The following is a 20,696-nucleotide window of genomic DNA, read 5'->3' on the forward strand; positions in this document are numbered from 1 at the left end:
ATAGATCGTCACCAGAAAAATAGGTTTACCTAGGTGATTACACACACGACACAGATCTACTGAGATTATTTACATTATACACATGCAGACTGGGTTTACATTATAAGATGATCCTCAGGCTGATGATGATAGCTGGATGGAAGGAACACATCGATCAGGCGCTATCCCTTTTGCGAAAAAAGTGGGTGCACTGCTATGGGTCATTGACACGTAGTGGTCAACAGGGTTGTCAGCTATTCCCAACTCTCTTTGTTTAAGCTATCTCCTAGGTTAGCTATGGACAGTGGTCCCTAAAAGAAACTAAGTTAATGATGTGAGGTTTCTAGGAGAATGTTAGAGTGAAATGGACTATTTTTTTAAGATTACAAGAAATTATGATGTGAGCAATATGGAATGAAATAACCATTAACAACCATCAACACATTAGATAACCATAAGCATATGAAAAACCAGTGCCTTTAAAGTATTGCTCATAAATAAAAGATATTTGCTTTAAATAAATGAAATCCTCTCAAATGGAAGCACAAGTAATCTTGAAAGTGAAACAAAAGAATGTTAGCACAATAAAATAATCAATACAAGATATATGGTTGCCTTCAAGAAATATGATTGCTTGCCAAATCATAGCATACAAGGATATCTTGCAAAAGGAAAAACAATTAGTATTCCACTTGCAAAATATGGATGAGATAATGCTTGCCAAAACAAAGTATTCAATTCAACAATGACAAGTATAATGACCAATTGCAAGTAAAACCATGAGATGTGTTAATATAAATTGCACTTATACTAGATTTTGATGCAATTATCTTGGTTGGTTTTAATCTAAAATGTTTAATCTAGGTGAAAAGTTCTCCTCTTGAGCTCTTACCAAAGGGTAAAAATTGGGGTGACTGTAAGAAAGAGGGGGTGAGGACAAGATGGTGTCATTAACGATATCCGTCCCCCGAGTCTTACGAGCCAGAGTGTGCCTTCGTTCCTACAAGGGGACAGGACACCTTCATAACTACAGGGTCACAACGCTTTTACCTTACTTTGTACCAAATGGAAGAACTTTCCAAGAAAGTATTTTTCTCTATGATTTCTATCAACCAAGGTAATGCTTAGAGGTTGATTTTAAATATGCAACAAAGTTAGGATGTCTGCAATGATATGCAAGTAAATTTGCAAGTGCTAGGTAAAAGATTTAAACACAAGATTGCATAACCTTTATAACATGTAAGATTGTGAAATGAAAGTATTTGCTTTGACTTATGATAAATTAATGATCCACCAAAAGCAAACTTTGAACTTATGAGCAATTGATTTGCATGTAAAACAAATTGCAATTCTTGTGAAAAATAAACTCAAGATTGTACTCAAAATAGCCTTGCAAAGAATAAACTTTAACTTGAAAGATTAGCTTGACATAAAATAAATGGTTGCTTTGGAAAGTGAAATTGCCCAAATACACAATGCATCAAAACTCAAGGTATGAAATTGTTGCACAATAATGAAGCATAAGTGAGCTTTAGACAATACCCAAGCTAAATGTATCAGGTTAAAGAGATGCTTGCATGAAGATAAATTTCTATGAAATGGAAATGTAACTTGTGACTTGTAGCAATTTATGTAAAGGGCAAGCAAATTGTAGTGAACTTTAGCAAAACTATATGAGATGTATGGTTGTGTTAATTAGCAAATTAAAGCATGCATGTAAGTGAGAAGAGATGTTAGAGTCAACAAATCAGACCAACAACGAGTTCTCTCCTCAAAGTGGAGAGATAGGGATGTCAATGGGTAGAACCCACGCTCCCAAAAATCAGAAATTTTATTAATTAAATTACAAGAGGCAAGAGCCCATGAAAGCCTCCTCCCAACTCAAGGAAAATCTTTTACAACGAAGCCTTAGACCATAGACTTTTCCTTGATGAGTTATTGCTGCAAATGAGTCCAAAGAAGGGGCTTGAAATCTGAAATTTGCAAAGGTTGTTTTAGATACAAAAGTTAGATTCAAGAAGGGGGGGGATTTGCAAGGCCCCCTAGACCTAACCAAATTCAACTGATCCTCCAAGGTGACTCCATCACCATGTTGCACCTCATCATCATGTTGCACCCAATCACTGAGCTGCTCTCATCACTATGTTGCTCCTATCATTGACCAATACCTCATCATCATGTTGTACCCATCATCAACAAGTTTCCGCAATGCATCGTGTTGCTGCTAAACATCCATGCCCATCAACATGATGTTGTACCATTGTGTTGCACCATACTGCTTTCATCTATCACATCAGTATGTTGCACCAAATATACTGCATCTAATATGCTGGCCACAATAGTCACACCATGTCCAACATCATTGTGTCGTAAATTGGAATATTGTATCCAATTACCAGCGTTAGCTGCTTGCTATGGCTTGCAGCCCAGCAAAGCAGCTAGGCTATAGTTACACATTCCTTCAACAGGTCTTCATGACACAGTGTTAAGGACAGCGTTAGGCTTCTTTCATATTTAGGTTGCGGAGAGCTTCTCTAGGACAGCAACCAACAATTGCTTATGACAATCCTCTAATAGTCCTCCTTAACTGCCTATAACAGTCCTTCTAACTGTCCTCCATAACTGCGGATTGAGATCTCTAATGACTGCATCCTAATGCACATTTATATGCTGCTGTTTGGAGCCACCTTGAGCTGCCTATAGCACCCTCCTTAACTGTGGCTTAGTTCCCTCCATGGACTGTGTATTGACTGCGTCTGGGGCACCAGCCTATGACACATAAGACTGCGGTTAGTGCATGCTTGAACCATCTTCCTTTTAACTGCGTCTAGGGGTAGTTAAGGGCTGCTCTGCCCAGCATGAAAGGATACTACATCATGCTGCATAGAACCTTCATTTTAGGGCAACATAGAGGCTTCTAGTGATTGCGGTTAGGTGATATCTCCTTGTTGCGTGGACAGGTCTCCTCTGCTGCATAAGTTCCCTTTAGACCCGCGGCTAGGGCATAACATGATTCTCATATCTCAGCGTCTAGAATTCTTTTACCACTTCCTTGTTGTGATATCACCTTCTTCCCTGACTGTGTTAGTGCTTCTGCCTTCATGACTGCGTGTTAGTTAGGGCATCATTAGGCCAGCGGTTAGGGCTTCTTCATACCAGCGTTTAGCCTTCTCCATGATAGCGTAGAGCCTTCTCCATGATAGCACTAAGGCTTCTTCCATGGCTACATTAGGCTTCTCCATTAGGGCAGTGTTGTCTCTTAGGATCTCTCCTCCCACCAAAACCTAAAGACAAGTGGAAAGGAAGAGATCACAAGAAGAGTGTGTGTTCAAATGACTAGCAAGCCACCTCTTTTTATAGTAAAACGTTGAGCACAAGTGAGTGAAATTTGGTTGTTGGCCGACCTTGACGAATTGTCCCATAAAACAAATAAATTCATATCTCCATGAATACATGTCGAAATCGGATGATCTTTAGGTAAATCCTACACCTCTCAACGAGAGGAATCCAAGAAAAATATCAGTTGTCATAAATTAGATGACCCACATGGAGTTTGGCCCTAGTTGCCAATTTTAACACTCCCTCTCAACTAGGGAGAACTCCATCTGCTAATAGATCTACCAGATTGTACTATCTCTGCCATCAGTGCCATGCACTGCTCTACTCTACGCTGCTCTGCTCTACTGAACTATGAAGAAGAAGAGGTGATCGAGAATGTGTCATACCATCCTCTACTAACCCGAAGTCAATCCCATATAAAAGAGAGTGTCTCATACCACTCTTACTGATCTGAAATCAGTTCCAAAAGAGAGTCAGTTATATCACTCTTACTGACCCGAAGTCAGTTCCAAAAGAGAGTGAGTTATATCACTCTTATTGACCTGAAGTCAGTTCCAATTGATCCCAGATCAATATCATCCTAGCATAGGGAGTATGGTAGTAACACGATGCGTCCATCAGTACTACTATGGTCCCTATCCTCATTTCCCTACTCATTGGCCAGATGAGAGGTACTTCCCATGAGTCCCAGACTGCATGGGTAGGATGTCTCAGCAGGAGAAGGATGAACCACTCATCCTGCCTACATGTCGCCAGGGGTATCCCAGGGGAAGGTTGAACCACTCACCCTGTACACAACAAATCACTAGGGGAAGGTTGAACCACTCACCCTATGACTGTGTCTCAACAGGAGAAGGATGAACCACTCATCTTGCCTACATAGAAGACCACTAGGGGAAGGCTGAACCACTCACCCTATGGTTGCTCATCGCTCCAAGATGTACCCCCAAGCCCCCGGAGCTCCCAGAGCTCAATGTCCATATCATACAGGACCCTTAGGAGAGAGTCCCTCAACAACTCCTTATCATCCTCAGAAAGTCACAAATTTGACCTTTGCCAGGGGCTTCAACAGAATGTCGGTGACCTGCACATCAATCCCAATGCGATGGAGCCTTCTTGCTCCTCGATGTACCATATCCCAAATAAAGTGGTACCTGATGTCTATATGCTTGGAGCAATCATAAAACACAGAATCCCTCAACAATCGAATCCCCTCCCGGTTGTCACAGAAGATCACGATTGTATCCAACACGTGTCCAAACAACTTACTGAAGAGCTTCCTCAACCAAACAGCTTCACACGAGGTCATACTCACAGCTATGTATTCGGCCTCATCGGTGCTCAAAGCAACCGACTTCTACTTCCTGCTCATCTAGGATATCGAAGCAGAACCCAAAGAGAACCAGCATGCAGAAATGCTCTTTCAATCCTCCACATTGCCTGCCCAGTCAGCATTCGAATAATCATGCAGCTTCACATTTCCAGCAGTGTCTCAATCCATGAGAAATTGTGCCCCAAAGATATCTCAGAAGATTCTTGGCACCAATCCAGTGAAGCTCAACCATGTATGAGCTCAACATTCTAACTGCAAAACATATATCCGGACGAGAGTTCACCAAGAACATCAATGCTAGAATGAGTTTATGAAACTCAGAGGCATTTCCCAAATCAAGTCCGGCATCAATACCACATAACTTCTGGAAGTTAAGCTCCATCGAGGTAGTCACGGGCTTGCAGTTCACCAGTCCAAATCTGGAATCCAACTCCCTCTTACTTTTGTAAAAGAGAGGGTATGCACCTATCACAAAGAGGTCATCATCATAAGGTACCAGTATGAGAGGTCTATCATCCACAACCTTCAAGCAATGGTTTGGATTGACTTCACTCCTAGTGAATCTCAGCTTCATCAGACAGCTATCAATCCTCTCATATCAAGCCCAGGGTGTTTGCTCTAAAACATAAGAGTTTTCTTCCACCTGCATACTTGAGATTCCCTCCATGCTATTCTTGAATTCAAGCATCCCTATCACCATCTGACTCACATCGGGTAGGGCCCCATAATAAGCAGACCTTCAGTGCTATAGAAGAGATGTGTCAACTAACATGGTCCCCAATGGACTTCCTGCAACTTGATACAAATTGCCAACCCTAAACCCAAGAATAAAAGCATCTTGAAAAATTCCCTTTTCAAACACGTACCTTTCCATCGATGAATGCCACCTTGAAATCTTTGACTTCCATTGCTGAAATGGACACCAGGTTCTTCTTGAGATCAGGTACATAGAGAACTTCTTGTAAATGAATCATATTACCCTCATTCAATTGAGGGGTAACATTCCCTACACCCTTTCCGCGATAGGTGGCACTGACTCCAAGTATAATCCTCGCGATTGTTTCCATCTCTACCAAATTAAAGAGAGCTTCCTTCTATCTGATGAAGTGCCTTGAAGCACTATAATCAATAAGCCAGATTCCCAAAGAGTCTGGAGGAGAAGTATTGCAGAGGGCCAATATAAGGTAATACTCCTTTAGCTTATCAGAAACAACATTTGATTCTACATACCTCGAGTTCCTTGCTTTCTTTAAATAGTTGACCATTTCCTTGATGACCTACATTACCTGTCATTCCTCCGATCATTGAAGATGTCCCTGGAATGATAGTTATCATCATCAAGTGATGTGTCCCTACCATTCAGACACTTCTTTGCATAATGGCCAAACATATTGCAAGCAAGGCATCTTCCTTTCCTTCCACCCTTAGATCCGGACTTCCCATTGAAGTGATCTTTAGGTACTAAGGCCATCAAATGCCTCTGCTACGCCACTCGGATAATCTTCTTTGATTTGACTTCACCATTGGTGAATTTGAAGAGGGATGAGGAACCCATTGATCATTTTGTCCTTTCCAACTGTCTTCGGTGATTGCTCTTTCACTCTTGCTTGGGCTTTGTCTTCATCTCACCTCTGATACCATGTTATTTTTAGGTATGTTCTATGTTGAGATCAAATTTACTTCAATTTTTCATATTCGCTCAATATTAATTCCAGATTAGTAATCACATTTAGCATGACAGTAAAATGCAGATAGAACATAAACATAAATCGCAAAAAACAAGCCAAGACAAGAGGACAGAGGATGTGGTGTCAGCTAGGGACAAACCCCTATGTGGGGAAACCCTTGATCAATTCCTCTTATGTTCTTCAATAGTTCAGTAGAGAGGGAGATAATACATATACATCAGAAGTCAACATTTTGACTTAACAAAATAAGAGTAGAGATCTTCACCATGAAGATAACATAATGAGGTAGTTGATCTGAACTCAGGTGAAGGCATACTGCTTCAACTGATCCTCCAAGGTGACTCTATCACCATGATGCACCCATCACTGTGTTGCACCTCATCATCATGCTGCACCTGACACTGTGCTACACCCAATCACTAAGTTGCTCCTATCATTGAGCAGTACCTCACCATCATGTTGTACCCATCATCAACAAGCTGTTGCAATGCATCGTGCTGCTGCTAAACATCCATGCCCATCATCATCATGATGTACCATTGTGTTGCACCATACTGCTTTCATCTATCACATCAGTATGCTACACCCAATATACTGCATCTAATATGTTGGCCACAACAGTCACACCATGTCCAACATCACTGTGTTGTACACTGCAATACTGTATCCAATTACCAGCCTTGGCTACTTGCTACAACTTGTAGCCTAGCAAAGCAGCTAGGCTATAGTTACACATTCCTTCAACAGGTCTTCATGACACAGTGTTAAGGACAGCGCTAGGCTTCTTTCATATTTAGGTTGCAGAGAGCTTCTCTAGGACAGCAACCAACAATTGCTTATGATAGTCCTCTAATAGTCCTCCTTAACTGCCTCTAACAGTCCTTCTAATTGTCCTCCTTAACTGCGAATTGAGGCATCTAGTGACTGCGTCCTAATGCACATTTACATGTTGTTGGTTGGAGCCACCTTGAGCTGCCTATAGCACCCTCCTTAACTGCGGCTTAGTTCCCTCCATGGACTGTGTATTGACTGCGTCTAGGGCACCAGCTTGTGACACATAAGACTGCGGTTAGGGCATGCTTGAACCGTCTTCCTTTTGACTGCGTCTAGGGGTAGTTAAGGGCTCCTCTGCCCAGCGTGAAAGGATCCTACATCATGCTGCATAGAACCTTCATTTTAGGGCAGCATAGAGGCTTCTAGTGACTGCAGTTAGGTGACATCTCCTTGTTGCGTGGACAAGTCTCCTTTGCTACATAAACTCCCTTTAGACCTGCAGCTAGGGCATAACATGATTCTCATATCTCAGCGTCTAGAAGTCTTTTACCACTTCCTTGTTGTGATATCACCTTCTTCCTTGATTATGTTAGGGCTTCTGCCTTCATGACTGCGTTTTAGTTAGGGCATCATTAGGCCATTGGTTAGGGCTTCTTCATGCTAGCGTTTAGCCTTCTCCATGATAGTGTAGAGCCTTCTCCATGATAGCACTAAGGCTTCTTCCATGGCTACATTAGGCTTCTCCATTAGGGCAGCATTGTCTCTTAGGATCTCTCCTCCCACCAAAACCCAAAGACAAGTGGAGAGGAAGAGATCACAAGAAGAGTGTGTGTTCAAATGACCAGTAAGCGACCTCTTTTTATACTAAAACGTTGAGCACAAGTGGGGGAAATTTGGTTGTTGGTCGACCTTGACGAATTGTCCCATAACACAAATAAATTCATATCTCCATGAATACATGTCGGAATCGAATGATCTTTAGATCAATCCTACACCTCTCGACGAGAGGAATCAAAGAAAAATATCAGCTGCCATAAATAAGATGACCCACATGGAGTTTGGCCCTAGTTGCCATTTTTACTATAATGGCACTTGTAGGGTGAGCGCTGAGAGCCATGGGCCTCCACCACAGCAAAGCACTGATTGTCATGCCATGAGCTTCTTTAGCACCACACATTACTTGTTTTTGCCCCAACCATACAAAGTTGATGATGCACTTGGACCACATTGCTCAGCCAGCCACACACTTGCACATGACACTTAGCAATTGATCCAAGGCCCAAATGGGGTTTTGTCTCATCCGAAGAGACATTAGGAGGGCATGTGTCATCATTCTAGCCCTTATTGATGGAGCGTTGGCATGTTTGATCCAGTTTGAGACCCATTAGACCCTTGATTGTACCCCACAGCCACTTGGGAGCACCACAGATGTTTTGCTTGGAAGCCATGGGGCCACCCCCTTTGTCATCATTTCGGCAGCCCTCCTCTTCATCATGGCACATGGAGGACTTATCTTGGCCTTCCAACAGCCCTTTGCGCCATTATTTCATCATTGCGGCCTCATTAGGAAAGCTTATTCTATACTTATTGAGCTATTTGGTGGGCTTGTCACCATTAGAGTTGTTATTTGCACATTAAAATATATTTAGGGCCTTAATTAGGCTAATTAGAACAAATCAAACTTGTGGAGGCTCATAAAAATAGAAGGAGAGCCTCATTTGTAACTCATCATCATTTGGATAGGGATTTTCTCAGGTAAAGAATTCAGGCTTGCAATTGATGGACAAAATTGGTAGTTATCTATGCATTTTGCTTGTTGCATCCTCGAATCTCCAACAACCTTTGCTAAACGAAGTATAAATACCTCTTGTAGTCGACTTGTTGCCTCTTAGAGTTAGTGAACGCTGCATGGGTCTCCTTGATAGAGTGAAATTCTTTCATCAAAGGGAATCTTGACTCCATTTCTCCCAATTGACAAGGCATTGGTCCTAATCCTAGTTGATCAACCTAAAACCATTCTCTTTTTCACCTTTTTAAATTTTCTGCCCTAACCCTAGAAGGTCAACTAAGGCCTAGTGTGAATTGCTATAGGAGGGGTCTTTTTGAGCAAAAATTGGCAGACTACTACATTATAGTGTCCTCTATTGACCCTCATAATTTGAGGCTATTCCCATGGCTAGCTTGAGAGAAATCTCAAGTCCTAGTTCCATCATTGATACTAGCTTTAAACTTCTTTGGTTAGTGGCATTCCAAAGGTCACTTGCTCTTGAAAACTCAAAAGAAGTTAATCATTCTTTTGGCCTTTCTTATCCTTGCTTGACCTAGATATCTCCTTGAAGATCATCTTCTAGCCCTAGGCCTTGCTTGGTTTTCTATAGGCCCTTCTATTGGAAATAACACTGAGAGGGGGGGGTGAATTAGTATTATCAAGCCAAATATTCCCTTTTTAAAATTCAGAGGATATACGCTACTTCAGTTAGTAAAACCCGCGTGTATACGCAACTATGTAGAAGGAAACCCGCGTATACAATGCAAACTTATGAATTACTTTATCTTTCAGATGTTGATTATTAATCTGTGTATCTGAATGAAATAGACAGTAACCAGACCAGTAAAACAGAACAGAATACAGTCACACACAAGAACACAAGATATAAGGTGGAAACCCAATGTGGGTGAAAACCACCTGCTGCAATTCGTCTCTATCTTTCTTTAATTAGAAACTTCCTTTTACAATGTACTGATGCAGTCCTTTACCAGTACGCAAGCTACAACCTGCAGAGAGCTACAACCCTCTCTCGTATTCCAGCTTCTCCTGGAAGGGAGCTACAACCCCCTTAGCTCTTGTACTAGCCAAGATACTAGTACGTAGGTACTGACTACTGAAGGCTACAACCTTCTCTTTCTTCCAGGGACCACGTTTCATAAATTTTCAGACTGGATCCATGAACATCAATCAATCATCAAGTATATCTGCATCAAACAATCTCCTTTTCCCAATTAGCACTGAATCAAGTAAGCACTTCTCTGACAGTTGTACCTAGAACCCAGTAACAATAACCACACACCAAATTCTAAACCCAGAATACTGCAGCAATAAACAGAGGCAGATAGATCATAATTTAAAAGATATACGCTACTTCAACAACCTGAAACCTGCGTGCATACGCTCTTGTGTTTGGACCAACCTGCGTATACGCCGTTTTCATTCACTGAACCAGCGTGTATACGCTCTTTCACTTCACTGAACCTGCGTACAGATCTATAAAGGATAATTCATTCTTTCAAATATTCAGACACTAATTAACCCAGATTGTCAGATTTATAGATCAAGCATGCGCCTCATATAACAGATCAAAATCATACAAAGATACTATTATTCAAGCTTAAAGATTATGACCCATCAATAGAACTTATCCTTCTTTATGCGCTAAGGTTCCTCCTTCATTCAGATCCAGATCTGCACCATAACCCCAATCACAAATATTTCAGATCTAGCACTTATTAGATATTCAATTCATTCAGATTGATTGCCTTGCCAAATGATCTCCTTCCTCTTTTATAGTCTTAGGCCTTTCACAATACCACAGTCCAAAACCATAATAACACAATACCATGAACCCAATACTTGGGGTCAACACTTTTGGATGCAAAACCATGGACCAAAACCATAGGATCAAAAACTGTCGGACTAATACCATGAGCCAACCATGAAAGTGCATGAACTTTTCTCTTCATGAAAGGAACTTTTCTCTGCATGAAAGTGCGTGAATTTTCTCTATATGAAATAAACTTTTCTCTGCATGAAAGTGCGTGAACTTTTCTCTACATGAAAGAAACTTTTCACTGCATGAAAGTGCGTGAACTTTTCTTTACATGAAAGAATCTTTTATCTTCATGAAAGTGCGTGAACTTTTCTCTACATGAAAGAAGCTTTTATCTTCATGAAAGTGCGTGAACTTTTCTCTACATGAAAGAAACTTTTATCTTCATGAGAGTGAGTGAACTTCGCTGCACTATAATTTATCATCTGAGATGAGTGGGTTGCCATCAAGTACAACATATGTATCATAATGCCAACACCTTCTTGTGGTCCCTAACCTCTATATGGTCGTTATCTTACAAAGCCTTCAGAAATATCTTGCCTCCTTAGGAAGCCTTTGGTCTAGAAGTGTCCCTTATGATTGAATAACCTTTCCTCCTAGGTATAGGTCTCCTCATAAGCCTTTCTTGGAGAGCCATTAGCTTCTCCTTGAAGCAATTGAGCCATTGTTTGAGCCTCTCCTTTGAATGGTCTTCAGAAATCACACCACATCTTACCATTGATCCTATCATTCAAGTGATTTCCCTTATACCGAGACTCCTCCCATCTGTGAAACTTTGTAAAGAGCAGGGACTATTGATTGAGGTTACAATGGATCTTTGTCCTATTGTTGTCATTTGGTTTAGTAGTTGTCCTTAGGTACCCCTCTTATGACCCCTTCTAGATTGTGTGGCAACAGTTCCAAGAGTTTAAGGTTCTTGTGGAGAACCAAATAGGGAAGAAGATCAAGGTCTTGAGAACATACAATGGGGGTGAGTATACCTCTAATGAGATAGAGTTCTGCAGGAGAGCGAGCATTAGGGGAGAATAGGTAGTGCCATATAACCCCCAGCAGAATGGGGTGGCAAAGAGGAACAATAGGGCCATAGTAGGGGCAATGAGAGCCATGTTGCATGATCAGAGGCTACCTTTCTTTTTATGGGTTGAGGCTTGTAACACTACAATATATTTGCAGAACAGGAATCCACACAGAGTGTTGGGGAGTAAGACTCCTGAGGAGGCTTTTTTCTAGGAAGAAGCCTAAGATAGGGCACATCGGGATTTTTGGGTGCCTTACTTATTCACATGTCCCTGAGGAGAAGAGGACAAATCTGGAACCCACTGCAAAGAAGGGCATCCTTGTGGGTTATAGTGAGACCTCCAAGGCCTATTACATATATATTCCTGCCAAGTGGAAAGTTTTCCTGAGGCAAGATGTGATGTTTAAGGAGTAGAGGGCCTTGAGGAGGTCACAGGAGGATGATCATGTAGAGCAGTAGACTCCTCAACAGTGGAGTACACCACAGGTTTCAGGATCAGGTGCACAAGGGTCAGGAGGATCACCAACTTCTGGAATGATAAGTTCATAACTTTCAAGATCACAAGGCACAGATTCCAAAAGTACAGGTTCACCGCAGGCCATAAGATCATCATCATTAGGATTACAAGCACCAGGGGAGGATATTCCTACATCAATTCAGGAGGCTACTTCAGAGAAGAGGAAGCCAAGATGGCTTTATGAGACCCTGAAGGACGCACAAGACTCAATGAGAAGACCCAAGTCGTCAATTTGGGAGAGCAGACCACCGGAGAGGTTGGGTGGCTATGTGGTGAGTGTTGAGGAGACTGAGCCATCTAGCTACGAGGAGTCTGTGAGTCAGCAGATCTGGAGGGATGCCATGGTGGACGAGTATGCTTCCATCATGAAGAATGATGTTTGTGAGATAGTGTTTATAACTGAGGGGCAGTTAGTCGTGACTTTACAAGATCAAACATGCTATGGATGGCAACGTGGAGAAGTTCAAAGCTCAATTTGTGGCATGGGCATTCTCACAGGTAGAGGGAGTTGACTATGAGGAAACCTTCACACTAGTGGCTCGATACACCTCGATTAGAGCAGTGATCTCCATTGCTGTAGAGATGGGGTGGAAGATTCACCATATGGATGTGAAGACCGCCTTTCTCAATGGAGTCATACAGGAGGAGGTTTACATTGAGCAGCCACAAGGCTTTGAGGTGCATGGGAGAGAGTCTCATGTGTGTAGGCTTAAGAAATCCCTATATGGTCTGAAGCGGGCACCGAGAGCATGGTACAAGAGGATTGATTCATACTTGCAGCATATGAGTTTCTAAAAGAGTGATGCAGATCCAAACCTATATTACATTGTGGTTGGTGAGGATCCACTCATTCTTGTACTGTATGTGGATGATTTGTTTATTACATGAGAGGAGAGACTTATAGAGCACTAGAAGGGAGATCTTGCTTTAGAGTTTGAGATGACTGATCTAGGAATGATGCACTATTTTCTGGGTTGGAGGTTTGGCAGGAGGATGGGCATATCGTCATGGACCAACAAAAGTATGCAAGGGGCATACTAAGGAGATTTCATATGGAGGACTGCAAGCCTATGGCTACTCCAATGATTACCACTTAGAAGAAGTTGCATGCTTCTAATTCTGAGTTGGTAGACCCCACTTTATATTGTCTTTTGATTGGGTCATTGATGTATCTAGATTCTGGTCAACACCATATATTTGTTTCGCAGTCAACACGTCGAGTCAGTTTATGATGGAGCCCAGGAGGGTGCATTGGGTGGCTATGAAAGATGTGTTACGGTACCTACGGGGCACATTGGATTATGGATTGGACTATATCTGGGGTGATGGATTCAGGTTGACAGGTTGTATAGACTCAGATTGAGAAGGCAGTGCTAGTGATAGGAAGAGTACATCTAGATGTTGCTTCATGTTGGGTTCAGCAGTGGTGTCATCGTTCAGCATGAAACAGAGATCAGTGTCATTGAGTTCTACGGAGGCTGAGTACATTACAGCTAGCCAGGCCGGCGACGATGCTATTTGGCTTCGCAAGACGTTGTATGGCTTATTTGGTCAGCATTTGAGACCAACTACGATTTACTATGATAATTAGGGTTGTATTAAACTCTCGGTGAATCCATTATTTCATGACAGGTCAAAGCATATTGAAATCAAGTACCACTTCATCCAAGATTGTGTTCAGAGAGGGGCAGTGAAGCTAGAGTACATATCCACTGAGGAACAGTTTGTGAGCATTCTCACCAAGTCCTTGCCAAGGGGCAAGTATGTCTACTTCAGGGATAAGATGGGAGTGGTGAGAAACACCTTCTACGGTAAGGGGGATTGTTGAGAAAAAAGTACCAAGGAGGTGTTTCCTAGTGCTTTTTGCCTTAGCCTATGAAAACATGTGAAGTTACCTTTTTAGTGTCACTTTATGTGATTATTAAAGTCATGTGACTTTTTAGTCACTTTATGAGGTACTAAAAGTACATTGTACTTTATTATATTAAAGTGACTTTATGTTTTTAAAGTGACTTTATGAGAAAAAGGTACATGGTACAAAAAGTTATTAAAGTGACTAGGGAGGCTCATTAATGAAGGGGGAGACATAAGAGGGGGTCAATGGGAGATTAGATCTCCACCCTTGATCAAGGAGAGCTGAGATCTAATCTCAGCCCTTGATCTTAGGGATAGGGCTTCTCATCATTATGGAGACTAAAAAGGAGGAAAAAGGCAAGAGGAGAATTCATTCTTCATGTGCAAGTGTTGGAGAAGTGAAGAGAAGAGGAGAAGAGAAGAAGGCTGAGATAGAGCCATTTGCTGAAGAAGGGAACAATTTGCAGCAGGAGGAAAGAACCTACAGCTCAAATCCCAAGGCTGAACAGTGGCACACATACCCAGAAAAGTGCAGGCAGGTTCAGCACAGTTTCCGAGGCACTTCTGGTGCATTTATTGCAGGCAAAGACAGCCCTGAATTTCAAGGAGGTAATTCTGGGCAGAGGGCACAAAAATCGAGGAGAGAAACTCAGTCTGACAGCACGGATTTCAAGGGAAGAGACTGCTGTCTGTGGCATGATTTTAGAGACCAAATAGTCAATCTGCAAGCATGCATTTCAAGGCAGAAGTGCAGGTCTGTTGGCATGAAATTGCAGGCAGAAATTTCAGGTCTACAAGCATGAATTTCGAGGCAGAAATTCTGAGACAGTGGCCTGATTTTCAAGGAGGAATTTGCTGAACAGTGACTCGATTTTTTAGAGCAGAGATTGCTCACTGTGGCACAAAAATCGAGGCAGTCAAAGGCTGGACAGTGGCACAATTTTCAAGGGAGAGCTAAGTACCCTTGATGTGTATTTAATGCTGTAAATTTCTCCGAGATAAAAGCAAATAAAAATCCTCTTCACACTGATTTTCCCCTCCGGGTTTTTCCAGGGTCTGTGATTGACCAAAAATCAGTGTCCAAATTGATTGTGTATGCACGTGAATTTTTATCAGCTGAAAGTGTAAGTGAAAGTGAAAGAGTAGTGGTAGCATTTTAGCATTTTAATTGCAGTTTGTATGCAAGTTTAAATATCAGAAATTAACTATGGGATGTGAGCATTAAACTTGTTATGAAAAACAAATTGAAACCGGGGTGGGCTACATGACAAAATTTTCTACAATCTAAAGTAAAATATTGTGTCTAATACTCAAGTGGCTAGTACTAACATAAAGTCATGTTGGGATGACCAAACTCATTAACATAATTTTATCAATCAAAGGTTTGATAAACATTTCTTGTGACCAGAACATTTTTTCAAGACCTTAGACAATTTCCAAACATATTACTCCTGACTATCAATTCCAAAATAATTTCATTGCAAGACAAACAATTGTTTCACTTTTCACATTTCCATTAATGTTGATGCTTGCATTTTCATGTTTCAAAAAAAATATTTATTAATTAGCAACAGCTTTTATCCAAGTACTTCAGCATCATTTGTCTCTATTATTTGCTCTAGTTGCTATTTGTTGGTTAAAAGGTATCATCATACACTGTTGACAGCACTCATCGGGGTTTTACATTGTGTTACCGGATCCACCACCCCTGTGTGTAGGATCTGTGAATCTGGATTCAACTCCACTGCGATCCTTCCAGGTTCCATCATGGAAGTGGATCCCCTAGAGAAGGAAACAAATGCTGAGATATTGAAATGGATGCTGTGCAAAATGAAAAGAATCCTGAAATTTTGAAATAGACTCTGAAACTTCTAGTGCTTTTTTGACCCACCTATCCCCAAAAAAATTGATTTTTTAAATGAAAAAGCTTCCAAACCCTAAACTCCTAAAGGCTAAAACCATAAATCCCATTCCTAGTCAAGGTCCGATCTATCTTCATATCAAGACCTGCTCTTGAATTCTCATCTATGTGGGCCTCTTCTCAAGGTCTACACTATGAAGGTTCCGTCTATCATTATGGTCAAGGTCTTCTGTCATTGCCTAATCTATCCTTATGTCTACGCTCTTCCTCACTATACCCGCACTGTTATTTAGTCTTGCCATAGCTTTAAAGAAAACCAATTTATTCACAGCTTATATGGACATTTGGATGTGGCTCACAAAAAGCGTTGTTATGATCTGTTCATGCTCATATTGAAATGGTCTTCAAAATTATCAATAATCAATGACATTTATGGTCTGTTTGTTGCTTTCTATGTTCTTGCTCTCATTATCTGTTCTTCATAGGTTTCATACTGTTTTCATTTTGTGTTCTTTATAGGATTATTGCAAAAAATTAGATTTTCTACCTAAGACCATTGCATTACTTAACACATTCATTATTGGTTTTATGATTTTATCTTGTCATTTAAGACTGTTTCATGCCACAGTAACTCTACATCATATTCAGATAAAGCCTCATCTGCTAGTCAGCATGCCACCATATTACACACACTTGTTTCTATTTCTGCACTGTTGCTTGATACTCTTCTCCTTTGTCAACGTCTTTTGACACATTTAATTTCTCCTTTGTTCAATGTCAATTGGCACATTTAATTTCTCCATTTTTGAAAGTTAAGTGTTACCACTGCTTAAAATTATGCATGCTAAGTGCTCACACTTGCAGTGTCCTCCACAAAAAATTTCACACTTCAGATACACTCCCATGTTAGAATTCAAACATGATCATCAATGTTGGTTTGAAACAACTTTGAGCATCACATGCTAGGATCAACGCGAGCCAATATTATGTTAATTTTTGGAGTGTACACACAACAATGGAGAGAATATGAAACATTAATTTATATTGATGATAATAAAACAATAATACATCACAGGCACACCACACTTTCTCACGCTATGTATTTATACTTAATTGTAAATTTAGGAAGTTATGGTGGTTTAAAACTTGAACCACCTAGCTCTAAAATAGATTAAAAATATTAAAAGTTCAAATGCATCATTCAATAAACATCCTACAAGTCTAATAAAAAGCAGATCAATAACATGTTAAATTCTTTAATAATCAATCAGAATATAAGGAGCAAAACAAAATGGCCATAACAAATAAATTATTTGAACGGAAGAAAAAGATTATCCCCATAGGCAATAAAAAACTAACAATACTACTTGTTTTGAACTTTAAATTACCAAAAAAAACATGATGAAAAAGGTAAAAGTCATAGTGCTTCAAAAGCCCATCAATTAACTGTACAATGCTTAAGAAATAGAACAATAAAAAGAATGCCATAATCAAAAAATTTCACAAAATATAAAAGCTCCTCCCAGTGGCCACAAAAAACTAACTGATAAAGTGGCTGCCTTTATGAAAGAGGGTTTGCAATTCCACCTTGCAGTACTGTCAAATGATGTGCTTAAAAGCTGACTTCCATCACGAGAGAAGGAAAGGCTTGTAACACCCTGAGAATGTGCACGCTCTAGACGCCTTAAACACTGACCTGTTCGTATACGCCATACCTGTATAGGATGAGAGCAGTTTTGCTTCTTAAGATAAGCAACTTGAAGGGGCAATCTCGTTCAGAAATAATTTTTTCAATCTATCAACAGAATTTGCCTTTAATCCTTGACATTGATGCCACAAGAAAGCACAGCAGCATTTTAAAAGCAAAGAAGGGACAGAATAGTTGACACGGAATGTTCTACATCTTCCACATGATTTCACCTTAGTTTGTATACAAGCAATTGATGGATGCAGCCAATGTGATCATGCATTTTCCGATGGAGCAAATTCTATTTAGTATTTTCAGAGACGTTGGTACAAAATTTGAAGCAAGAACATAACATCTATAGCAAAATTAATTCCAGAGGACCAATACACAATATCATCTAGCATCAAACAATGCCAATACAAAACATGCTCCCAAACAACACTGAAAGGTATTTCTGTCCCAAGGAACCATTAAAATTAATAGGAAAGTGACAGCTTCAATTTTCAATTCCTTCCCACACATTTTTGCAAAACATACAACTGAATTAGGTCAACGGCTATCAGGTGCAGACATTATAAATTTTTCATACTGCAAACTCAGTCGGTGCACATCAAAGCTAAGTTACATGCATCAGGTTGAAGTTCGGGTTGGCAACGATTAGATTCAGTTCAAATTCGAACTTTTTGATGAGGTTTGTCATTAGGTTCACATATATATATATATATATATATATATATATATATCGGAGCATTCATGAGCTCGGGTTGGCACTATGACCAGTCGTTTCTCAGTATACACTATTTGGGGTTTTGCACTTGCACTTTGAGATCAGTCATATTACCTTTATAAGCTTACTTTATGAAAGGAAGTTTGACAGACAGCTCACTCTTTGATCGTTTTCACTGATATATATATATCGTTATGTAAAAAAATAGTTTATTTTAGGTTATTGTTTAATTCTAGGTTTAATTAGATGAAAGGGCACGATCATAAGATCATGCCCTTTCCCCAAAGGGTGCCCGTGGCAGTATTTAAGCCAGGAAACCCCATTGTAAAAGACATCATCTATCTATTCTTTTTATAATTAATTTTTCTATATATATTCTGTTATCCAGAAGTTTTTACACTTCATCTGGTATCAGAGCGGCGAAGTCTTCCCTGTGCTGGTTTCAGGCATCCGTCTGCTGCCATACTTCACGTCCCTTGCACTTGTTCTTATTCTTCGGCATACCCGTCGAGATTTGAGAAAGCAGGTTAAACGCATAAAGAAGTTACAGTATACCCGTCACCATCCATCCGCTGTGCGTACTAACCCTGTCCGCTTCCGCCCTTCCGCCAATCGTTTTTTTCTCGTGCGGCCCTGTCTGGTCGTTCCATCCACCCACGCCAACTCCAGCACTCCGTAGGCACCGTTAACATCTTGTCCAGCCGCCGGCCCCGTTTCCCAATCAACGCGTCCACAGGTCAACCTCTCAAAGTCACGGGTCAACAATTCAAATTAATTGAATTATCAATTCATTCATTATTAATAATATATATATCTTATGATAATTGTTGAGCTTTGTCTCTTCCATCTGATAGCGAGTTGATTGTTGGCTTCTTGTTGTCTGTACAACGCTTTCACACCTTCACCGTCGTTGTCCCTGTAAATTGTTCGCTAAACCACGACCCTCCACCCCGACGCTGCTTCATCCATCTACACTCCACTGACGCGCACACCCAACCGTCGAAAATCGTTGAGCCACCGATTCATTTTTCCATTGCGGTGGTATTTCGATATTCTTTTGGACAGTCAACCGGTTCCATCAAGAAACGTGACTGTTCAATAATAATATCTAATATAGTTATATCGTTATTAATTTATATATATATATATATATATATATATATGTTACATAACTTTATTTAATTATATTATATATTATATATTATATATAATATATATAAATTTATTAATTAAATTTATTTTAATTAATTAAAAAGTTATATATATATATATATATATATATATAAAAAGTTAATTTAATTAATTAAAATTATTTTAATTAATTAAAAAAGTTATATATATATAAAGTTAATTTAATTAATTAAAATTATCTTAATTAATTAAAATTTATATGTATAAAAATTATTTTAGATAAAAAAAATTAAAAAAAAGAGAAAAGAGAGGAAAAATATTTTAGCTGGCAAATAAATACACGCCCCCGCAAACCCGCTCAATGTCGACAATGACAATGGCGGATTTCCAAAAAAGGTTGTTGGATGCAGAGCAAAAGATAAATAACAACTACGACGAGGTCAGTAAAAGATTAAATGAAGTCGAGAGCAAGCTGGGGGAGCAAGCGGACAAAATCAAAAATCTTGAAGATACGACAAATCGAATAGAGATAAAAATGGAAAGTCAACATGTCCAAACAGAAGTAAACTTCAAAGAGGTCTTAACAATGCTAAAAGTTCTGTGTAAAAGGTCGAATTGTACGCCCGAACAACTACTGAAAGAAGGTGAAGAGAATCAAGAACACGTCTCGTCGGATTCAACTAAGTCCACAGACTCTCATGACAAGGTTGAATCCCCAAAAAAATCAGCGACACCCCACCAAGAAGCAAGTAACACAGTCTTTACAAACAAGCAACTCTGGGATAACTTTACCAATCAACACCCTTTTTTCGCTCAACCAGTGGCAACATACCAGCGAAGGGCAAAGGTCGAGATGCCTAAATTCGATGGAGACGAAAAAAACAATGTTGCATGGATAAATAAAGCAGAAGAATACTTTGAGATATATGACATCACTGACGATGACGAAAAGCTCAGACATGCATCCATGAAAATGGAGGGAGAAGCATATAACTGGTATATGTGGTGGAAAAAGACAACACATGTCATTAGCTGGAGGAAATTTAAAGATGCATTCTTCAAAAGATTCCAAGGTGTAAAGGAAGAAGAGTTCTTTTCAAAACTCATCAAACTACGACAAAAAGGAAGTGTCGATGAATACACTCAAGAATGGGAGACCTTAGTAACACGAGTACCTGGGTTA

At 40.1% G+C, this 20,696-nt stretch overlaps 1 protein-coding gene across 1 annotated transcript in view; it reads right to left on the bottom strand.

The window, feature by feature from the left end:
* Positions 1-20,696, bottom strand: part of LOC149199265 (suppressor of mec-8 and unc-52 protein homolog 1-like) — a 197,214-nt gene that overhangs the window by 108,049 nt on the left and 68,469 nt on the right. Inside the window, exon 5 of the mRNA XM_089400518.1 lies at positions 17,556-17,683. Within this exon, the coding sequence (XP_089256644.1) occupies positions 17,556-17,683 (128 nt within the window). The remainder of the gene's footprint in view (positions 1-17,555; positions 17,684-20,696) is intronic.

Source organism: Pinus tabuliformis, chromosome 2_1, assembly GCF_031772625.1.
Source record: "Pinus tabuliformis cultivar Carrire ecotype Pingquan chromosome 2_1, CPIR1, whole genome shotgun sequence".
In the NCBI taxonomy this organism is placed as follows: Eukaryota; Viridiplantae; Streptophyta; class Pinopsida; order Pinales; family Pinaceae; genus Pinus; species Pinus tabuliformis.